Source organism: Rhinolophus sinicus, chromosome 14, assembly GCF_057876585.1.
Source record: "Rhinolophus sinicus isolate RSI-liver-muscle chromosome 14, RSI-T2T, whole genome shotgun sequence".
NCBI classification, from domain to species: Eukaryota; Metazoa; Chordata; class Mammalia; order Chiroptera; family Rhinolophidae; genus Rhinolophus; species Rhinolophus sinicus.
Window position 1 is genome coordinate 167,480,904 of NC_142514.1, and position 20,462 is coordinate 167,501,365.

General features: G+C 41.7%; 1 protein-coding gene across 1 annotated transcript; it reads left to right on the forward strand.

The window, feature by feature from the left end:
* Positions 1-4,184: 4,184 nt before the first annotated feature.
* RAG1 (recombination activating 1) lies at positions 4,185-15,154 on the forward strand. Its single transcript, XM_019738494.3, has 2 exons — positions 4,185-4,291; positions 8,885-15,154. The coding sequence occupies exon 2, from the start codon at positions 8,899-8,901 to the stop codon at positions 12,028-12,030; it is 3,132 nt and encodes a 1,043-aa protein (XP_019594053.3). The 5' UTR covers positions 4,185-4,291; positions 8,885-8,898; the 3' UTR covers positions 12,031-15,154.
* The last annotated feature ends 5,308 nt before the right edge of the window (positions 15,155-20,462 follow it).

Here is a 20,462-nt window from a genome sequence, read left to right on the forward strand (position 1 = left end):
GCAATTAGTCATTTCAGGCCATTATGTTTACTCTTGGCTTAAGAAAACTCATTCCTCAAACTTGAATTCTAGCCCTGAGAAATTTAGATCAAATTCATCCTCCATCGATGTTTGAACTCATTAGACAGTATACAACTAAATAATGTGAAGGAAAGCAAAAATGCCTTTCTATACTTGGAGTCTGAAGATGGAAGAGACGTCTTCAAATGTGAAAGGATGTCTGAAGGAATCCTGAACCGTGGACATCACTTCTCAGTTCCCCAAACTCCTTCATGGAGCCATGGTCTGACTCACGTCTTCAGTTGTTTGAGGAATGAGGAAAAGGCATTTATCACATACTTCATGGGACCAGTTAGCAGTCATGTAACAGACTAGAGTTCCATATTGGACCCTTGACTTTTGTGGAAGACTAGAGTTAATTAGGTGTGGGGCCTTGATCAAATTGCTGTTTCTTAGTCTGGAGGAATTATGGGACCTTCCCAAGAAGTAAGCAGTGGTGGAGCGATTGGGGAGGGAAGACAGAAATTGGGATAAGGGGAGGAGAGACAAGAGCGAAACTCATGATTCCTTCTAAAGCAGTTCAAAGATGCAATAAATTCTTGAGACTTTTTGATAGCTCGACGATAGAGACCTTTTTGGCCACATGATGGCACTAGCTGTTTAGAAAACAGCCTGGCTAATATCAGAAAGCCTGCTGTGGCACCCTGAGTTTGTGGGGGATGAGCTGCAGTGGACGTTTAGACCAATTAATAACGCGTTCAAAAATTTACTAACAGGAATAATTCACATTGAGTTAATTGGAAAGAAATTTCAAGACTGGGGAAGTGGGGGAGAAACGAGTGTGTGGAGATGCTGGCTGTCTACGACCAGTGCTGTGGCGAGTTCCCGTATCACTGAAGGTTCTCATCCAGCAACGACCTATTAAGGTTCTGCTTCGCTGCCAACAGCTCGAGTTCCTTTCCAGGCTAAGAGAAGCAAGATGGCATGGGAGAAAGAGATGTCCCCTTTTCAGTGCAGTGGAAAGAGTCTTATCCCAGGACCTGGGAGGTCCGGTTTCTGATGTTATTTCTGCTACTAATTCCCTCCTGTGACCTTGAATAGGACACTTTGCCCTTTGGGGACAGTTTCTCACCTATAAAATGCATGCATTGGGTCAGATAACCTCTAAGTTCCCCTGTAGCTCTGGCATTCAATTTGGTGATGTTAGAAGACAAGAGTTTTGCGAGCTGGAGATATATAGATACATGCTTCTATTTGTAATCACAATGTCAGTAAACAGCACCTGCTGGATTATGATAAGAGCACAAAATGCAGTGTTCACACACTCACACCACAGCTGCAGGAGCAGATTTTGATTAATATCAGCAACTGGAGCTCATGGCTGTCTGGGAAGAAATTGAATTTGAAAAGGTCTCTTAAAAGGGCTTGCAGGGAGCCAAGGGGAATAAGTGTAGGCAACCTGCTAAGGAGGGTTTGGGGCTTGGATGGAGAGGCAGGGACAGAGGGACAGAGGGGAGGGGCATGTGCCCAGTGGGAGCCCGGCCAGTGTAGGGCCTGCTGGCACTTCTAGGATTAACCACAGCTAATCGCTCCGAGGGAGGGCTGTGCTCAAGGCTGGAACCTGACACAGAATCTTCCTAACTCTAGTTTGCCCTTTTCATTCTTTTCCAGTTGCTAAATTTGGTCAAGATCTGTCAGTAATGTCTCATTTTTAATTTGCTTGAAACAACATGGAATCCAAGGCAGGTCTGACTCTGTCGTTTTATGATGGAAGTCAAAGTTTGCTCCCGGTGGAATTTGTCATGTGGAAAAGATTTGAAATAAGAACAGTGGGTGAAATTTTAGTGACCAAGAAGGGGAAGGGCCCATCGATCAGCTTGTTTTTCCTGGTGATACAATGGTGCTCTCATATCATAGGAGGGGACAGGTGACAACAATGTGATTTCAACATGGATGGGAGAAAGAGGCCCTCAGGTGTAATGGGGAAGAACAAGAAAATATTGGCAGTGCTGCCCTTGAAGAATCTGACGTGTACGAATCCAGACTTTTATACAACAAAACAATTGGAAGAGTGTATCTTCATATTCACCTACTATTTTTTGTCTTGTTTTAAATCCATTCTGAATACGTTTATTTATTTGTATATCTTGTATTTTTCTATTTATAAGGGTAAACATGACTGATAAAAAATTAAACAATATAAAAATACATGGTAAATATGGTTAAGAAAAAGAGAAAGCTCTCCCATTATCTGGTCTGACCCTCATGCGCCTGCTTCCCACAGCCTGGACAATGTTCTTTGATGAGTCTCTTTGAACACTCTAACTTCCTCAAGAAAAATGGAAAGAGATTCCATTTATGAATTTTTGAGTTCGGAGAAATTTTCCAACTCTGGTTGGGACCTGAAGAATAGCCAACAGATACTGTTTGCCTTGATTTTTCGGGGCTAAGCCCAGGAACGTCCCAGGCAAACTAGGATGGTTGGCCACCCTAGTTTCACTTAACTTCTAAGTCAGGCTGTGAACTGAGGCCAGAACTTTGGAAACTGGAACATTTGCTTTGTTCTAATTCTGTAAGATATTGTTTCTTGTTTTCTTCAAGGTGAAGCAAGAAAATCTGGCCCTTTCTCTCTCTTTTTGTGAGTCCGTTGGAGATGCAGGATTTGGGGGCACGGGAGGATGGACGGGAAGGGCATCTTTTCCCACATCAGCCATATTGGGACTCCTCTCTACCTAACCCCATTGTATGAAGAGGACATTAAGGGACATCCTGGTGGTCCTGTTTCCCGCTGATTTGAACATGGGCACAGTCTTCAGGAAATACTCTGTTCCACCTGCCCAGTCTCACAGTGTCATGGCAACCTCAGGTGAAGGCTCCATCCCCTTGGGCATCAAAACACTGAAGCTCCTAGAAGTCACAGGCCAGTTCCCAGCTTTCCCAATTTTGTTGCAATGGCTTCTGCCCTGTCTTGAGCTTACCGAGCAGGAGCTGTGTCCCCAGGACTGTTGTGTTGCTGGACAGGTCCCAGCCCAAAATAGTGGGGATATACGAGGAGTATCTAATAAGGGCAGCAGAGCATGGAGAAATCCTTGCACCTGCCTGTTTGACAGTTTGTGCTGAGGATCAAGTGAGAGCAAAGCCATAGCCTCGTATATTAGCTGAACACAAGGGTGCTTTGGGGGATAAAGCTGGTTTGAGAATTCTAAAGGGGATTTGAAACACAGACTGTGCAAGGTATACTGAAGTTCATTTTTCAGTCATGCTCACTCTATTGCTGCTAGCGGCCTTCAATACTCTCCTTTCCCAGCAGAGGAGAGTGGTTGAGGACACAGGCTTTGGAAGCCCGTGTAGTGGAAGCCTAGGTGACCATGGTCAAGTTCTCCATCGCTCTAAACTTCTGTTGCTTCTCTTTAGAGATAAGAATATCAAATGTGTGTGTGGGGGGGTTGTGATAAATGATATGTAAAGCTCTTTGAAGCCTCGCCTATTGCTCTGACCAACGAGGGGCTAATAGTATCAATCCTAGGTTGTAGATGAGGAGATGGAGACATCAATCAAAGACCCGAGGGAAGATTTAAATCCAGGTTTGTTGACTTCAAACTCTAATAACAGTTTAAACTTAGTGTTGTTGCAAGGGACATAACCTTCCCTGACTGAGAATGGACCAGGTAGGAAGATTCTGCAGTGGTGTGCATACCGTTTCAAAATAATAATACAAAAATTATTGTATAGTTAGTATTTGATGGGTACCTACTAAGGGTAGACACTGTTCCAAGTGCTTTCCCATAAGTCTCAATATATATTTCATCGATTCTTTGAGGTATATGCTGTTAGTATTTCCATCTCCCAGATGAGGAAGCTGAGGCACAGAGCTACGAACAGAACTTTGGCAGAAGCCAGAGCTTATGTTGGCAAGATCATTTCCAAACAAACAGTCTTGGCAAGTGAACTGACAGTGTTGGCAATGCTCCAGCACACACCCGTACATGGGTCTACACTCAGGTCCCCCAGTGAAGCTTCCTGAAGAGCCAGATGCCAGCTGGAGTGGGGGGAGGGGGAAAGGGGGCTCCTGGTCTGTGATTGGCTGCCATCCTTTGTGGTTAGCCCTCCGTGGTGGGGGAGGCTGGGAAGGAGAGTGGAGGCAGATAAATAATGCAGCAGTCTGCTCTGAGGGACAAGAGAGCCAGGAGGGAGAGAAGAACCCACTTTGCTTTCTTGTTGGTATCAAACAATATCCACCGAATTACAGACATCCCAACACTTTGCCCAGGCAGCCTGCTGAGTGAGCAAGGTAACACTTGGACTTTTCATACCTTGAGTCACCTATTTATTTACATTTTTATGTTTCTAATCAGAAGGGCTTGGGCTTTTTTCCTTACAGGGGATGAGGGGACGGAGTGAGGGAAGCTAACGTCAGCTTGGTTTTTCTCTCGAATGTGTGAAAATAGGAAAGGAACAAGATGACAAGCTCGGGAAGAAACTGCAGGTTCATGGAGACGATGCAAAACACCCGAATTACTGTAAATGAGTGCTGTAGGCAGACAGGGTTTAAGGAGTGCTTTCTGAATGAATGAGTCAACAAGTCAGCAAAAGGAAAGGCATGAGACTCTTGGGGGAAAAAAAAACCCACAAAACATTGTGCTGGTTCAGGCAAGAGAAATGATCAGGAGCAAACAAATTCCAGGGTGGGAGGAAATGTGTACTTTCCCAGGTATTGCCAAGTATTGCCAGGAATTTCTTGAACTAGATTGGGCTCAGTAGGAGACCAGTATTTCTCAAAGTGTGACCTGTGGGCCTCTCATAGCAGGGTCACTGGAATGTTTGTTAAAAGTACAGTTTCTGGATTCCATCCCAGATAAGCTGAATCAGACTCTCTGGGACCCGATGACCTGCATTATTAATTTTTTCAAACACAAGCTCCCTAATGATTCTGGTAGGTAATCATTTTGAGACTTGCCACTGTAGAAACCCCACTTTGACGTCACGTCCTTGAGCTGGGATTCCTGGTTAGGGGTTGCCACAGTGCACTTCTCTTGCTGAAGTGGTTCAAGCAAGAAGTTCCCTGGAGGAAGGGCAAGAATGCTGGGGCCATTGTGTGGCTGCCTGAGGCTTATCAAAAGGCTTTTTATGCTGCCAACTTTTTGATGATAGTGCTGGACAAATAATAGCCAATAGCATTTGTGGAGTGAATGAATGGGTGAGGGCAACAAGTTTGACAATGAGGGGCCCCACGTGGGCACACATTAGTCCCTTGGAACTTGTGTATAGATTGAGATGAAGATATGAAAAGTGGGAAGCTTGAGGGCCAAGTACTAGGAAGTATGTGTGTGGAGGATGGGGAGCTGGGCTAGGGTTGGGGGTGGTGGTGCTGCTGTGGCCCAATTCCTAGAGTAAGTAATGATAGCACTCACGCCAAAGACAATTTCTATCCCATCCAAACCACCCTGGACTGGTTTGTGAAAGTGAATCTGTGCCCTGTGGAGAGAAGGACCACGGTGGCTATGATGGCAGGTTATAGCAACGCTGAGATGGCAGTGCCCAGGGGGAACAGGGCTGAGCCAGCAACAGCCACTCTGCTGTTTAGATTCTGAGGCTGTGGAGACCTGCAAAGGCGATGCAGCGTTTGCAAGATTCCTGAGAGTCAAATAGCATGACTACAAGATAACTCTTTCCTGCTAACTTCCTGTTGTCTACAGGTCCATATTTTAGTCTCCTCTCCACATGCTTATCAGAAAAGAAAGATAAGCTAAGGATAGTGTTCAGATGTGAAGTTTAACCAGGTCTTAAACTTTTCTGGGGGAAGATTTTTTTCTGGGGGGATATTAGGAAAGAGTTATCTTGTAGTCACATTATTTGACACTCAGGGTATACATGTAAATCTAGTCTTAAAACATTTTTCTGTAAATTTAATTGATGACAACATTTTTAAAAATAATGTGTTTTTTTTGTGAAAAATTCAAATGATGAAAAAGATGAATAAAATAGAAAATGACCCATTCCATTTTCCAGAGAGTACACATTCCCACTTATATGGACACAGAGAGAAAGATTTGTTTTTAAATTTTGTTACTTTAAAAGCAGAAAGAGCATAAATCATCACCAGGATATTAGTTCGTATCCTTCCAGAATCTCTGTACTTTCGGGTATCCACAAATATGAACAAGTAGGCATGATAGGGGCCCTACAATATTGCTATTGTTGTTCTGCTCTCTGCTTTGTGATGTGGGCATCTTATCGTATTATTGATGCATATAGAAATTGTACATATACATCAATGTATATAGAAATTTAAAATTTCTGTGTTGTTTCCCATTGGATATCTGGACCATAGTTTAACAATGCCCTCCCTGTTGGTGATTATGGATGCTGTTTCTGTTTTTAAACTAACAAAACTGAAAAAAAAAACACAAACGTTTCTCTCTGTGTCCATATAAGTGGGAATAATCTGTGGAATATTTATTCCCGTGGGCATGTTTCTATAGAATAACTTCCTAAAAGCAGATTTATTGCACCAAAGATAATATATATTTAAACCTTTTAAAGACATTGCTAAATTGTCCACTAGAGATATTACACTAATTTACACTCCTTCCAAGAATATATGAAGATATCTTCATTTCCTCATGCCTTCATTATTGCTGAGTAATATCAATATGTTTAATCTTTGCTAATTAGATAGATAAAAAATATCTCATTAGCTCTAGCTTTTAAAAATTCTATCTCCTTCTGGAAGCAATATGTGTTAATTTTAGACAAAGCGAAAATCACAGGTAAGGATAAAAACCATAAAACATCTCTGGCTTCCATTGATAGCCACTATCAGCATCTTAGTAGAGAGTCCCCTGAAAACAAGAATAACACCCCCATCCCCTTCTTGCTTCTTGTTTGGATAAACTTTTAGCAGTTGAGTTAGAAGACAACCTAACAAATAAATTTGATTTGCATGTCCATGGCTAATGACTGCTTGGTGATAGCACTTTTTCTATGGGAGTATTTAAATAAACACATTATGGTCGACTTTGATATACCGTTTCTGGCCAGTAGGAGTCAGGAGACTAGTGGGAAGGGAGGGGAGATTGTTCTAGGGATCCTTCCAACACGCCTTGTGGTTGACTAACTGGTAGTGATTAGCTCTGGAGAGGGTCATGCAGTTTTTTATAACAACTTGAAATATTCTCTTGGCATTCCAGAGGACAAGTGCATTGGAAAAAGACTGGGAAGAGGAAAGCCTTTAAAAGAATGAACAAGGCATTTGGGGATGAGTTGAAACCAATAGGGCAGGGGAGACATGGAAACGCCTCCTGACACAGGACAGAATTTAGGGACATAACTGAACCAGAGGCAACTTCGATGTGCTTGGTTGGGCTGCAGTTGAAATGCTTTTGTGGTTAATGAGACTTTTGAAGTGGTTTGGAATTGTGTAATTCTCATGTCGTCCTTCATGTAGAACAGTTTCACAGGATTTTCTTTTAAACCAAGTCTTGGAAATTGGCTTTTCGATTTTACGAGAAACATCAGTCTGTGAAGATAAAGTATGCAAGATGGAATGAACTTCAATAATTTAAAGGGATGACCTAAAAAGGAACTTTGTTAGCTGCAGTCAGGAATAGCCCTTGTGTGTCCTTCCTCCCTCCCTCTTCCCCCATCCCTGCCACCTACCATCCCACCCCTGGGCGAAGTAGGTTCCCCTGAGGATTGCTTGATATAATTGGTGGGTCAAGACTGGTAACCCAGGCAAATTTGGGAGATAAAGATGATAGGTGAAAATACAGTTGCTGTTTTTCCAGTTATGTATACTAAAGAATTTTGAGAGTATTGGGCTAGTTGGGTCTAGAAAGGACTCAACTGGCATTTTCAGACTTTTTTTTCTCTACAGCATTAATAATGTCTACACCACCACTCAGATTGGTAGGGTTTCCTGGCATATGTAATTGCAATTTTTTTTTTTTACCAGAAGAAAAACATTACTCCTACCTCTTATTACAACCGATAAGGGTAATGACCATTGCCTGGTAACAACTTTCAGGATGACAAACCAACAAACACCTCAAAGTTGCTTGTGGTTTTATATGAAACCACTTGGGTTTTTCATCTTAAAAGTCCTTTGGAATCTTTGTACTTGCACACTATGTTTTACGGCAGGTTTAGAGAGTTCTGCGGTTTTTGGTTTCTAATGTAGACATAGCCATGTAATTTACAGCAGTGTTCGCTAATTAAAATTGTAAGCATAATTACTATCCATGACACTTATTATTAGTTTGCATTCATAAACCTCAAAATTCACTTCACCCTTCAAATAATGAGTAATTAGTTTCTTTGGGTTTGTAACTTTATTGTCGCCTTATGACCTGTTTGGAAGAAATAAACAACCAACCTCCAGGGAGACTGCTTTAAAAAGACGGAAATATATTGTCCAGCTACTGCAAGGAGGCAAATACAATGTGAAAATGTTCACTTTTCTTTGGTTTTAGTAGCCAATTCTTCCTTGCATGTACTCAGCAAATAACTCTGGAGCACTTAACTTGTACTAGGAACCTTGGGGAGATAGAGATGAACCACTCAAAGACTTTGTCCTCAAAGATGTTAAGGTTTTGGTGGCAAGGAAATAAGGCTGTACATATGTACGTGAAACAAACCGTGGCGGTGTGTGTACTTCAGTACACGATACAGAGGACCATAAGTACCGTCAGAACTGGGAACACTTCTCTTTTCCACTCTATGATCAACACCTAATGAAGTATATTAAAATAGAAGGTTTAAGAAGTAACTTTATGGATAAACTACTGAAGGAATACTTGAATATGTATTAATTTGTATTCCTTCCAAGATGCAGCAGTGAGGTATTGAAATTTTTCCTGATCTGACTTGTTTTCATTTTTCCCAGGTAGCTCAGCCAGCATGGCTGTCTCTTTGCCACCCCCACTGGGACTCGGTTCTGCCCCAGATGAAATACAGCACCCACATATTAAATTTTCAGAATGGAAATTTAAGCTGTTCAGGGTGAGATCCTTGGAAAAGGCACCTGAAGAAGCTCACACGGAAAAGAAAGATTCTTCTGAGGGGAAACCCTCTCTCGAGCAATCTCCTGCAGTCCTGGATGGGGCTGGTGGTCAGAAGCCAGCCTTGGCTCAGCCAGCATTTAAGCCCCACCCTAAATTTCTGAAGAAATATCATGATGATGGGACAGCAAGGGAGAAAGCAATCCATCAAGCCAACCTTCGACATCTGTGCCGCATCTGTGGGAATTCTTTGAAAACTGATGGACACAATCGGAGATATCCAGTCCATGGGCCTGTGGATGGTAAAACCCAAGTCCTTTTACGAAAGAAGGAAAAGAGAGCCACGTCCTGGCCAGACCTCATTGCCAGGGTTTTCCGGATCGACGTGAAGGCAGATGTTGACTCAATCCACCCCACTGAGTTCTGCCATATCTGCTGGAGCATTATGCACAGGAAGTTTAGCAGTGCTCCATGTGAAGTTTACTGCCCGAGGAATGTAACCATGGAGTGGCACCCCCACACGCCATCCTGTGACATCTGCCACACTGCCCGTCGGGGTCTCAAGAGGAAGAGTCATCAGTCAAATGTACAGCTCAGCAAAAAACTCAAAACAGTGGTTGACCGAGCAAGACAAGACCGTAAGCGCAAGAAAAGAGCTCAGGCAAGGATCAGTAGCAAGGAAGTGATGAAGCAGATTGCCAACTGCAGCAAGATACATCTTAGTACCAAGCTCCTTGCAGTGGACTTCCCGGCACACTTTGTGAAATCTATCTCCTGCCAGATTTGTGAACACATTCTGGCTGACCCTGTGGAGACCAACTGTAAGCATGTATTTTGCAGGATCTGCATTCTCAGATGCCTCAAAGTCATGGGCAGCTATTGTCCCTGTTGCCGATATCCCTGCTTCCCTACTGACCTGGAGAGTCCCGTGAAGTCCTTTCTGAGCATCTTGAATTCCCTGATGGTGAAATGTCCAGCAAAAGAGTGCAATGAGGAGGTCAGCTTGGAAAAATATAATCACCATGTCTCAAGCCACAAAGACTCAAAAGAGACTTTTGTACATATCAACAAAGGAGGCCGGCCCCGCCAGCATCTCTTGTCACTGACCCGGAGGGCTCAGAAGCATCGTCTAAGAGAGCTCAAGCTGCAAGTCAAGGCCTTTGCTGACAAAGAAGAAGGTGGAGACGTCAAGTCTGTGTGCCTGACCTTGTTTCTGCTGGCGCTGAGGGCGAGAAATGAGCACAGACAAGCCGATGAGCTGGAAGCCATCATGCAGGGACGAGGCTCTGGCCTGCAGCCAGCTGTGTGCTTGGCTATCCGCGTCAACACCTTCCTCAGCTGCAGTCAGTACCACAAGATGTACAGGACTGTGAAAGCCATCACAGGGAGGCAGATTTTTCAGCCTTTGCATGCCCTTCGGAATGCTGAGAAGGTCCTGCTGCCAGGCTACCACCCCTTCGAGTGGCAGCCGCCTCTGAAGAACGTGTCTTCCAGCACTGATGTGGGCATCATTGATGGACTGTCTGGACTTTCCTCCTCCGTAGACGATTATCCAGTGGACACCATTGCAAAGCGGTTTCGCTATGATTCAGCTCTGGTGTCTGCTTTGATGGACATGGAAGAAGACATCCTGGAAGGCATGAGAGCCGAAGACCTTGATGACTACCTGAATGGCCCCTTCACTGTGGTGGTGAAGGAGTCTTGTGATGGAATGGGAGATGTGAGTGAGAAGCATGGGAGTGGGCCCGCGCTTCCAGAAAAGGCAGTTCGGTTTTCATTCACAGTCATGAAAATTACTATAGCACATGGCTCACAGAATGTGAAAGTGTTCGAGGAAGCCAAACCGAACTCTGAACTCTGCTGCAAGCCCTTGTGCCTCATGCTGGCAGATGAGTCCGACCACGAGACCCTGACAGCCATCCTAAGCCCTCTTATTGCTGAAAGGGAGGCCATGAAGAGCAGTGAATTACTGCTTGAGATGGGAGGCATCCTCCGGACTTTCAAATTCATCTTTAGGGGCACCGGATATGATGAGAAACTGGTCCGGGAAGTAGAAGGCCTTGAGGCTTCTGGCTCAGTCTACATCTGTACCCTGTGTGATGCCACCCGCCTAGAAGCCTCTCAAAATCTCGTCTTCCACTCCATAACCAGAAGCCATGCAGAGAACTTGGAGCGCTATGAGTTGTGGCGTTCCAACCCCTACCATGAGTCAGTGGAAGAACTGCGCGATAGGGTGAAAGGGGTCTCAGCCAAGCCCTTCATTGAGACAGTCCCTTCCATAGATGCACTCCACTGTGACATTGGCAATGCCGCGGAGTTCTACAAGATTTTCCAGCTAGAGATAGGGGAGGTGTATAAGAATCCCAATGCTTCCAAAGAGGAAAGGAAAAGATGGCAGGCTACGTTGGACAAGCATCTCCGGAAGAAGATGAACCTGAAACCAATCATGAGGATGAATGGTAACTTTGCCAGGAAGCTCATGACCAAAGAGACTGTTGAAGCAGTTTGTGAATTAATTCCCTGCGAGGAGAGGCACGAAGCTCTGAGGGAGCTGATGGACCTTTACCTGAAGATGAAGCCCGTGTGGCGATCTTCATGCCCTGCTAAAGAGTGCCCAGAATTTCTCTGCCAATATAGTTTCAATTCACAGCGTTTTGCTGAGCTCCTCTCTACCAAGTTCAAGTACAGATATGAGGGCAAAATCACCAATTATTTTCACAAAACTCTGGCACATGTGCCTGAAATTATTGAGAGGGATGGCTCTATTGGAGCCTGGGCAAGTGAGGGAAATGAATCTGGCAACAAACTGTTCAGGCGTTTCCGGAAGATGAATGCCAGGCAGTCCAAGTGCTATGAAATGGAAGATGTCTTGAAACATCACTGGTTATATACCTCCAAATACCTCCAGAAGTTTATGAATGCTCATAATGCATTAAAAAACTCTGGGTTTACGATAAACTCACAGGCAAGCTTAGGGGAACCGTTAGGCCTAGAGGACTCCCTGGAAACTCAAGATTCGATGGAGTTTTAAGTGGGGCAGCCGCTTTTGAGTTGGTTTTGCAAATGAGTTTTCCTCTGGGTTGCACCGAGACCTTCTTCTAGCACCCTTCACTCCTGTGTGCAGGGCTTTACCACTCTGGTGGTGGTGGGTTGGAGAGGTCCCAGATGCTGAAACCATGTCAGGAAGGGATAACTGATGAGTTGATTGTTTGAGCTGTTTAGGGAGTTCAGAGAAGCAACAGGAGAAATCAGTTATTTGAAAGCTCGATAACTCAGAACAGGGGTAACTGCAGGGGGCCAGAGATGAACGAAGACGTGTTTGTGTGTGAGGCTGAGTAATGAGTGACGTGAAAAATCGAAGCTAAGGTTGTCAAAGAAGAATGGCCAGCGAAGCCAGGAAAGGAATTTGTCTTGTGGTTTATACTTCTCTATTTATTATCGTTTGTATTGAGATACAAATGTTTTCTATATCAGTTTTGTAGAATTTTTTATTTTATAATTTTCACGTATCTTGGCTTACTCGACAAGATTCAAAAGAGCTTTTCAGATTTCTCTAATAATACTGTCTTACATTTGTATGGCACAATGACCTTTACTTTACAGAGTGTTCTTAATGCATTTTCTCATTTGGTACATTTATACAGAAATACCTTACATCCAGGAAACTTTTGGAAAATTAGACCTTTTCTGGGTTTAAATGATGTCTCTATTGCAATCTTAAGAGTTTAGGAGGTCATCTGCTGGATTTTTCAATAATGAAGTTAGAAGAATACAACTGTTAGCTACAGTTAGTTATTAAATCTTCTGGTAATACATGTTTACTTAGCTATCAGGAACCAAGTATGATTTTTATTTTTACTTTTTAATGTCAATGAATTTAGTCTCCAAATGTTTTGTCAGACAACCTCGAAGTCACAGAGGCTTTTAAAATCTGGGTTTGCTCACTGATAAAAATAGCTTTAATTTCTTCCTGAAAATTTCTGCCCGATTTTTTCTATGAAACCTGGGTCAATTTTACTAATGCCAGGTGTCATGGAGTCTTTATCTCTGCAAAATGTTATTCTTTCTGTTATGATCAGTTTACTTTCAGTGTATTCAGATTTTTGTAGCAGGATACCTTTGTACTTTTTCCACTTGTTGAGTTTAGGTGGACCCCACTCATAGGACAGTGGAACAGTTAACATTTGTAGAGTGTTTTTTTGGTGGTTTTTGTTGCCACTTTGGGACTATTTTTATATTCATTTTGTCTCATTTTTCCTCATCACAGTTCCGTGGGTAGGCATTGTTATTATCCCCATTTGATGGAGGGTGAAACCATTTGTCCAAAGTCACAGGGATAATGTATGACTGATCTGGAATTTGAACTCAGACCTTTTGTCTCCAAATTCCATGTTCTTCCTACCACAGAAAGTAACAATCATTTTTTTTTTTTTATAAGGCAGTATCATACTTTATTTAGGATCCACGGCTAATTTCTATAGTTCATAATCCTAGGGTTATGTTTCTCGGGGACCGGGGTGGATGGGTTTTTAAGTGATTGGTGCACTTTGGGCCTTTTTATAGAAGGAGGTGATGCTCAAGCTCCCAAGAGCCACTCCAACGTCTGGCAAATCCAGTTACCTGGAAACTATTGTCAGCATCCTTAGGCACTTGGGAATTTCCAGTTTCTGGGACTTTCCAATTGCTAGAGATTTAGAGCAGGCATGGGATTTTATATGCTAGTGAGTCAATATGATCTGTGAGTGTTAATTAGTTTTTTTCTTTCTTTGATTTTATTGGCCCTAATTGCCACTCTTCATATACAGTATATCAAAGAGCTTTGCAATCTAGTTGTCAAACGTGCATCAGTGACATTATACTAAATGGTATGCATTTGGTGTTTTTATAGGGATTGAACCTGGTATTTTCACTATAAATAGCTGAATTCATGTAATCCTCCTCCTCCCTGGAGCATGCTATCACTGGTTTGTAGATTTTTTCCCCATTTCCACTTTGTTACTCGATTGGTGGCACTGTAAAGACTTTCTAGTATTAAACCCCCCTTTTCTAGCATTGTAGGAACTATGTTGAATGTGTGTGACTAACAGCATGATTTATAGCACAACGATCCCAATAATCCCTTAATCAGATCACATTTTGATAAACCCCAGGAACTGGCTGCAGGAATTTCAATATGTAGAAACGTTGCCTGGGGTTGTTTTTGCCCTCATTGTTAAGATTGCAATATCCTAGACCCTGGTTTTACAGTCGAGTTTGATTTTTGACAATGCCCATTGTAAATGCAATCCCATACCTCAGGGAAATTCACCACACTGAATGGAGCATTTTTTATTGAAGTATAGACTGCAACTTCAGAAGTGCAATGCATTTTTCTCCCTCAAAACCTGATTCTATAAGTTTTCCTGCCAACCCACCGAGGTACACTGTAGGGACCAGTGATAATGGCTGATGAAAATTGATGAATGGTTGGTGTGAGGTCAAAAAGCACTTTGGGATTAATAAACATGCACCGAGAAGCAAGAGCAGGAGGAAAAGATGTCTTTTTCTTCCAGGTGAACTGGAATTTAGTTTTGCCTCAATTTGTTTTCACAAAATATAGATGAAGATAAAGATTTTTTTGGTTGAGTGTGTAGGTCTTGCATTACATCAAACAGAATTCAAATTCCACAAAGCCGAGAGGTAGGATTTGTAAGCGCCAATGGTGGTTCAGAGGAAGAAATCATCATTTGGATGCAAGTGATTTTTGATTGCAGATATGTACGTGTCTTCAGTTATTGTATGAGAGATGGTTTATTCTTTCAAGGTTAAGAGATGTTAAAGAAGAATGGATATTTTGTCCCTATTTTATTTTTTCCCTTTAACTACAGTCATCTACATAACTATACCTCAGAGATCATTTTTGGTAAGATTTTTTTTTTTTTTTTTTTTTTTTTTTTGTGGCATTGCACTTCACTTTATTTTCTTACAGATACTCTTTAGGTTTGTTTAATGGCTACCAAGAGCCTTCTGTTGTTTTTGTTTGTTTTGTTTTAGGGAAAGTTCAGGTACTAGGATGCACTGAATTTATTTTATGGGGACCTGTATTTCCATGTCACATGTTTTCATATTAAATGAAGTATGTGTATTGATACTTATTTTTATATTTTAATATTTCTACACCTCATTGATGCTATGATTACTATTAAAAACTTTATGTTTAAGTGTTTGAAATAAAAATTTAAAATTTGGAAGTAGTGGGTATTATGATTTATATTCAACTAATAATATTGAGTGCAACATTTAAAAAATAAAGTAATGGGGCGGCTGGATGGCTCAGTTGGTTAGAGCGTGAGCTCTCAACACCAAGGTCGCTGGAAAAAAACACACAAAAAAACAACAACGTAGATCTTAAAAAATAAATAAATAAAATGAAGTAACACCTTCTTCCTTGAGGGAAACACAAAATAAATTTGCTGATCTTTAGAATAAAGGGCAACAGAATAATGGTAATGAATGTAATTTATCCAAATGTAGGATGAGACAGTTTGGTTTTGGATACTTGAGGTAAATCAGTAAGACTTTGAAAATGTAGGATTTAAAAATCAGTGTTTTTAACTCCTTTGAGAATCTGATGAAAATATGGGTCTGTTCCCCAGAAAATTCAGATATTCATATTCTCAAAAGTTTGGTCAGAGTGGTTGACTTGTCCAAGGCCAGGCAGATAACGGCAGAACTGAGCTGGAGCCTAGGTTGTTTTGTCCACTGCTTTCCATCATCGTCATCATCGCCATCACGATAATAATGGCTACCACTTAGTAAACAGTGTGGCAAGCATTTTGCATACAGCTTTCTCGTTGGATCATTTTGGAGTTGGTTCTATGATCTTCTTGTTACACATAAGGTCACTGACGTTTATCTCAGCCAGAAAATGGCAGAGCCACATTTTCATGATTTTCCCTCTAGCTCTGTCCATCTTCCCTTCACATTACTCAGTCATCTGTGCATCACTCACAATTTTTCAAGCATCTTATCACCTTTGCTGGAGGCTTCCCAGCTCCCTTCTACCCAGGACTCCCTTCTATTCAGCCTGGTTGCCTCTGTGCAGCCATACAGTTTCTCAAACATTAAAAGATGTTTGTATTTGTAGGTAAATAGCCTGTGCCCCAAAGCCCCAAGTATCCTTCACTATTCTGGCAGCCCTGCCCCATCTTCCAGAAACCCACAGTCCAGCAAGTAATAAGTTAACTCCCAGCACAGCAGGGGGCCTTAGGAATCCAGCATCAGGCCAGCATTTTCTTTCATTGATGTTTTTTTACTAGTGTTATCCTTACCTCCCCCCTCCCCAGCTTTATTGAAGTATAATTGACAAACAAAATGGTATATATTTAAAGTGTACAACATAATGACTTGACTTATCTATACACAGTGAAATATTTACCACAATCAACCTAATTAACACATCCATCACCTCACATAGTTGTTTTTTGTTTTTTTTTGGTGAGGTGAGAACGCTTAAGATCTACTCTCTTAACAAATTTCAAGTGTACAATACAGTATTATTAACTGTAGTCACCATGCTGTACATTAGGTCCTCAGAAATGAGTCATCTCGTAACTGCAACCTTATACCCTTTGACCAAGTATTTGAATGTTACCCTTGAATGAAGGGTAACATCTCTTTACTCTTTAAGGCCCAGCTAACTTCTATATCATTCCTAATACTTTTGCTAACTACTTCCATGTATATCGTAAACAAATATTTATAGGATGACGTCTATGAGAAGGCCACGTGTGTTTGGTCCTGGAGATACAATAGTGAACAACACAGAAAATTTCTGCTCACAGAAAGCTGGGGGAGGTGACATTAAATCAACAATGAGTCTAACAAGTGCACGAGTATACACTCTTAGTAGGTGTCATGAAGGAACTGTTCTAAGCACAATCAAAACATGATAGGACAATGGAATATAAACTGGGGAATCAGAGAAAGCATCGAGGAAGAAGACCTGTAGTGGAGCAAGGGAAGGTGAGGGTGACAGAAGGGAGCAGACTTAGCCTGTGGGAAGACGCTGCAGCAGGAGAACAATTGGTGATATTTAGAAGCAGAAGGAAGGTCCCTCTGGCGGAGCAGACTGAGTAAAGGTGAGAAAGGGGCTTCGGGGGTTGGAGAATCAGGCAGTAGCTTCATCATGCGGGATTCAGGGGACTGAGTAAAGGAGTTGAATCCTACCCCAAGTGCGAATGGAAACCAGTGAAGAGTTTGAGGCAGGCAATTGATGTAATCCATGCCAAGCCAGGAACGAGGCATGAGTGGAATGCTTTTGGAAGGTAGTAAGTGGTTTGTCCAACATTGAGAAGGGTTGTGCATATAAATTTAAATGACAGAGTAGCAATTTCAAACCTTTTTACATCAATTATGCACAGCCTGGTAATTCAGATGCTCTACCAACCACCAGCTGTCCAACCACAGGCAGGAGGAGAAGCAGGAATCTCAACTTGGTAGATTCATCTTCTCATGAAGTCAGCATTCCTTCCCCTGACTGTCTTCCTTCTTTCTCATGGAAATTTCCATTTCCCCTGGCTTTTACATAATCTTTTTTCCCCCTCCTGATGATGACAATGTATTTCTGCCTTCACAAAATAGATACTGACTTACTTGGGGGCCAAGATCTGTGTATTTTCATTCTGAGGTCTGATCAAGGTCTAAATAAATACTTAGTGCTCGCATAGCCATCTTTCCATTTTTGCATTCAAGTTCACTGAGAGGGTTTTTCCTCCCCACAGCAAGCAATTCTTCAATTCGCCAATACCAATTGGATTTCCTACAATTCAATGCAATTCTGACACTGACTATCCAAGATTGGCCCAGCCACCACAGGTTAAGGGCTCAGTTCCACAAGACGGCCCCTACCCAAGACACCAGCTGCGCAAATGGGGTCCCCAGGCTACCCACACTTCTGCCTGGCCAAATACAAATTTGGAATGGCTCGCAGAACTCAAGACACCACTTCATGTGCATTTGCTGGATTTTTATAAAGGATACAAATGAATAACCTAATGAAGAGGTACCTAGGGTAGGTCCGGAAGGGTCTTGAGTGCAGGAGCTTATGTTCCCATGGAATTGGGGTGTGCTACCCCCCACCCCCAGTTCAGAAGCTCTCTGCACCTCATTGTTCAGAGGGTTTTATGGAGGGTTCATTAAGTAGGCATGTTTTATCAAATCATGGCCATTGGTGACTGAATTAAATCCAGAGCCATTCTCTTACCCAGAGGTTGCGGTTTGGGGATGGGGTTGAAAGTTCCAAGCTTCTAATCTAGGCTTGCTTTCTTGTGACCTGACCCTATCCTGAAGCTATCTAAGGGACTGTCAAGAGCCACCTCATTAGAACAAAAGACACTAATTTCACCCTTATCACTCAGGAAATTCCAAGGGTTTTAGGAACTTTCTGTCAGGAACTAGGGACAAAGACCAAAAAATATCTTTCTATCATACCATATTCATACTTTTTCATGGTTCAAAAAGGATGATTTATCCATCTTTTACACACATACACACACACACACACACACACACACACACACACACACCCCTCCTTTTTTAAGTTATCACTACACATTTTGTATGGCACTTCAAACAGTCTTTTCCACATTTTATGTTATCTTGGATGTAACATCTATTCAGCAAAGGTCAACATAACAAAGACATTTAGAGATATTTTAGCCCGATTTCTTAATTTTCCCAATATATCCAGGTTAAAAAAGTGAACTATTATTGCATGGATAACTCATACTGTGCAATTTCAAATTTGTTACCAGTTGCTTCAAGTGTATTATTTTACTTTCTATAACTCTTCTGCCCTGCCCCCTTAACCCATTCTACAGAGAGACTGTAAGTTCCCTAATGATGGGGCTTACACGTTACATTTCTTTTTCAGGTCCCATAATATTTTGTGTGGGTCTTGGATTTTCAATAAATGCTTACTGATGGATACCCTGAAGAGGTCATTCAAGGGATCTTTACCTTTAAGCTATACATACTAATCAGCTTTTTAAAACGAGTGTTATTGATAACCTTTCCTTCCTGTTTTCATAAAAATATGACTTAAAAATACACATTTATTGGATCGCTATCTGAAGACAGGATGAGGTATTAGTTCTCTTAGAAATCAGTACGCTACATTAGATGGTTCCAGACAGAATCAGGTTTGGGAAAATGTGGTATCATCTATGGTAAATTCCAAGTCAAAAGGCAGTATTCTAAGCTAGAGTGGAATTTGGTGGTATATAAATAATTTGGATTTCTTGTCATTGTGGATTAGAATGGGTGCCTTTTTTAAAACTAAATTTACCATGATACCCATTCTAAATCTGTATGAACTCTTTTCACTGTAAAAGAGAATAAATTTAACCCAAGACCTCACCTAATTATTTTCTGTGAATTTCACTGTACTTTTGGTTTCCAAGTTCTGTGAGATGAGATGTTTTTATTGATAAAGATGTTTAGAACACAAGGGATTTATTTCAATATCTCATCCTCACTTACTGAAGAATCAGAAAGAGACTGCAGAAGTGGGTATATTTCAGTCCATATACAGTGAATTTAATTCAATTCAATGAACATTTATTGAGCAACTAACTATAATGTATCAGAAATTATGCATGGTCTTAAGGATACAAAGTTGAAGAAGAAACCCTTCTTGCTTTCAAGTGTCCCACTCTCAAATAGAGAAGGCAAGAATATCAATGTCATATATATTGACAAAAGAAAGACACCAGGCAAAGAGAGATGGGTTGGCTGCAAAGGTGAGTGTTCCACTGTGTTGAAGCTGAAGGTTTCACAGAGAACATAAACATTGAACTAAATCTTGAAGGGTGGTAGTTATTTAGCAGGGGAAAGGATTTTCCACATGGAGGAAGTTCAGCTTTGATGGAGAATCAAGTGCCACAGGGGTATGGGGAGAGAAGGAGGGATGGATGGGCCCAGAGAATCATGTCATACCATACTTAGACATTTGGATTTTTTCCCATGGGGATTGGGGAATCACTGGAGAATTTCATCTATGCATTATCAGATTTTTATTTTGGAATGATTGCTGTTGTCTCAGAATTGTCAAATGATTGGAGGGGGCCATGGTGGAGGTAGGGAGACCAGTTAGGAGGTTGTTTAAATAGTCTAAGCACAAGATAATATGTGCAGTGGCAATGAGTATGCAGATCTTGTAGTTTTGTTTCCAGTTTAACAGAACTATGTTAATACCCTTCATTACTACTTCAAGGTGAATGGGATTAATTCATCTGGATGTTTAAATATATACTATAGCAGACATTGGCTCAATGCTCACCACATCCATGTCCCTTTTCTGGTCACACAACTAAATTATATTGTCCAGTCACCTTGCTTCTAAGTGGGGCCATGTGACTAGTTTTTGGCAGTGTCATGTCAGAAGAAATGAGGCATCACCTGCAGGTGGAAACATTTACAAGT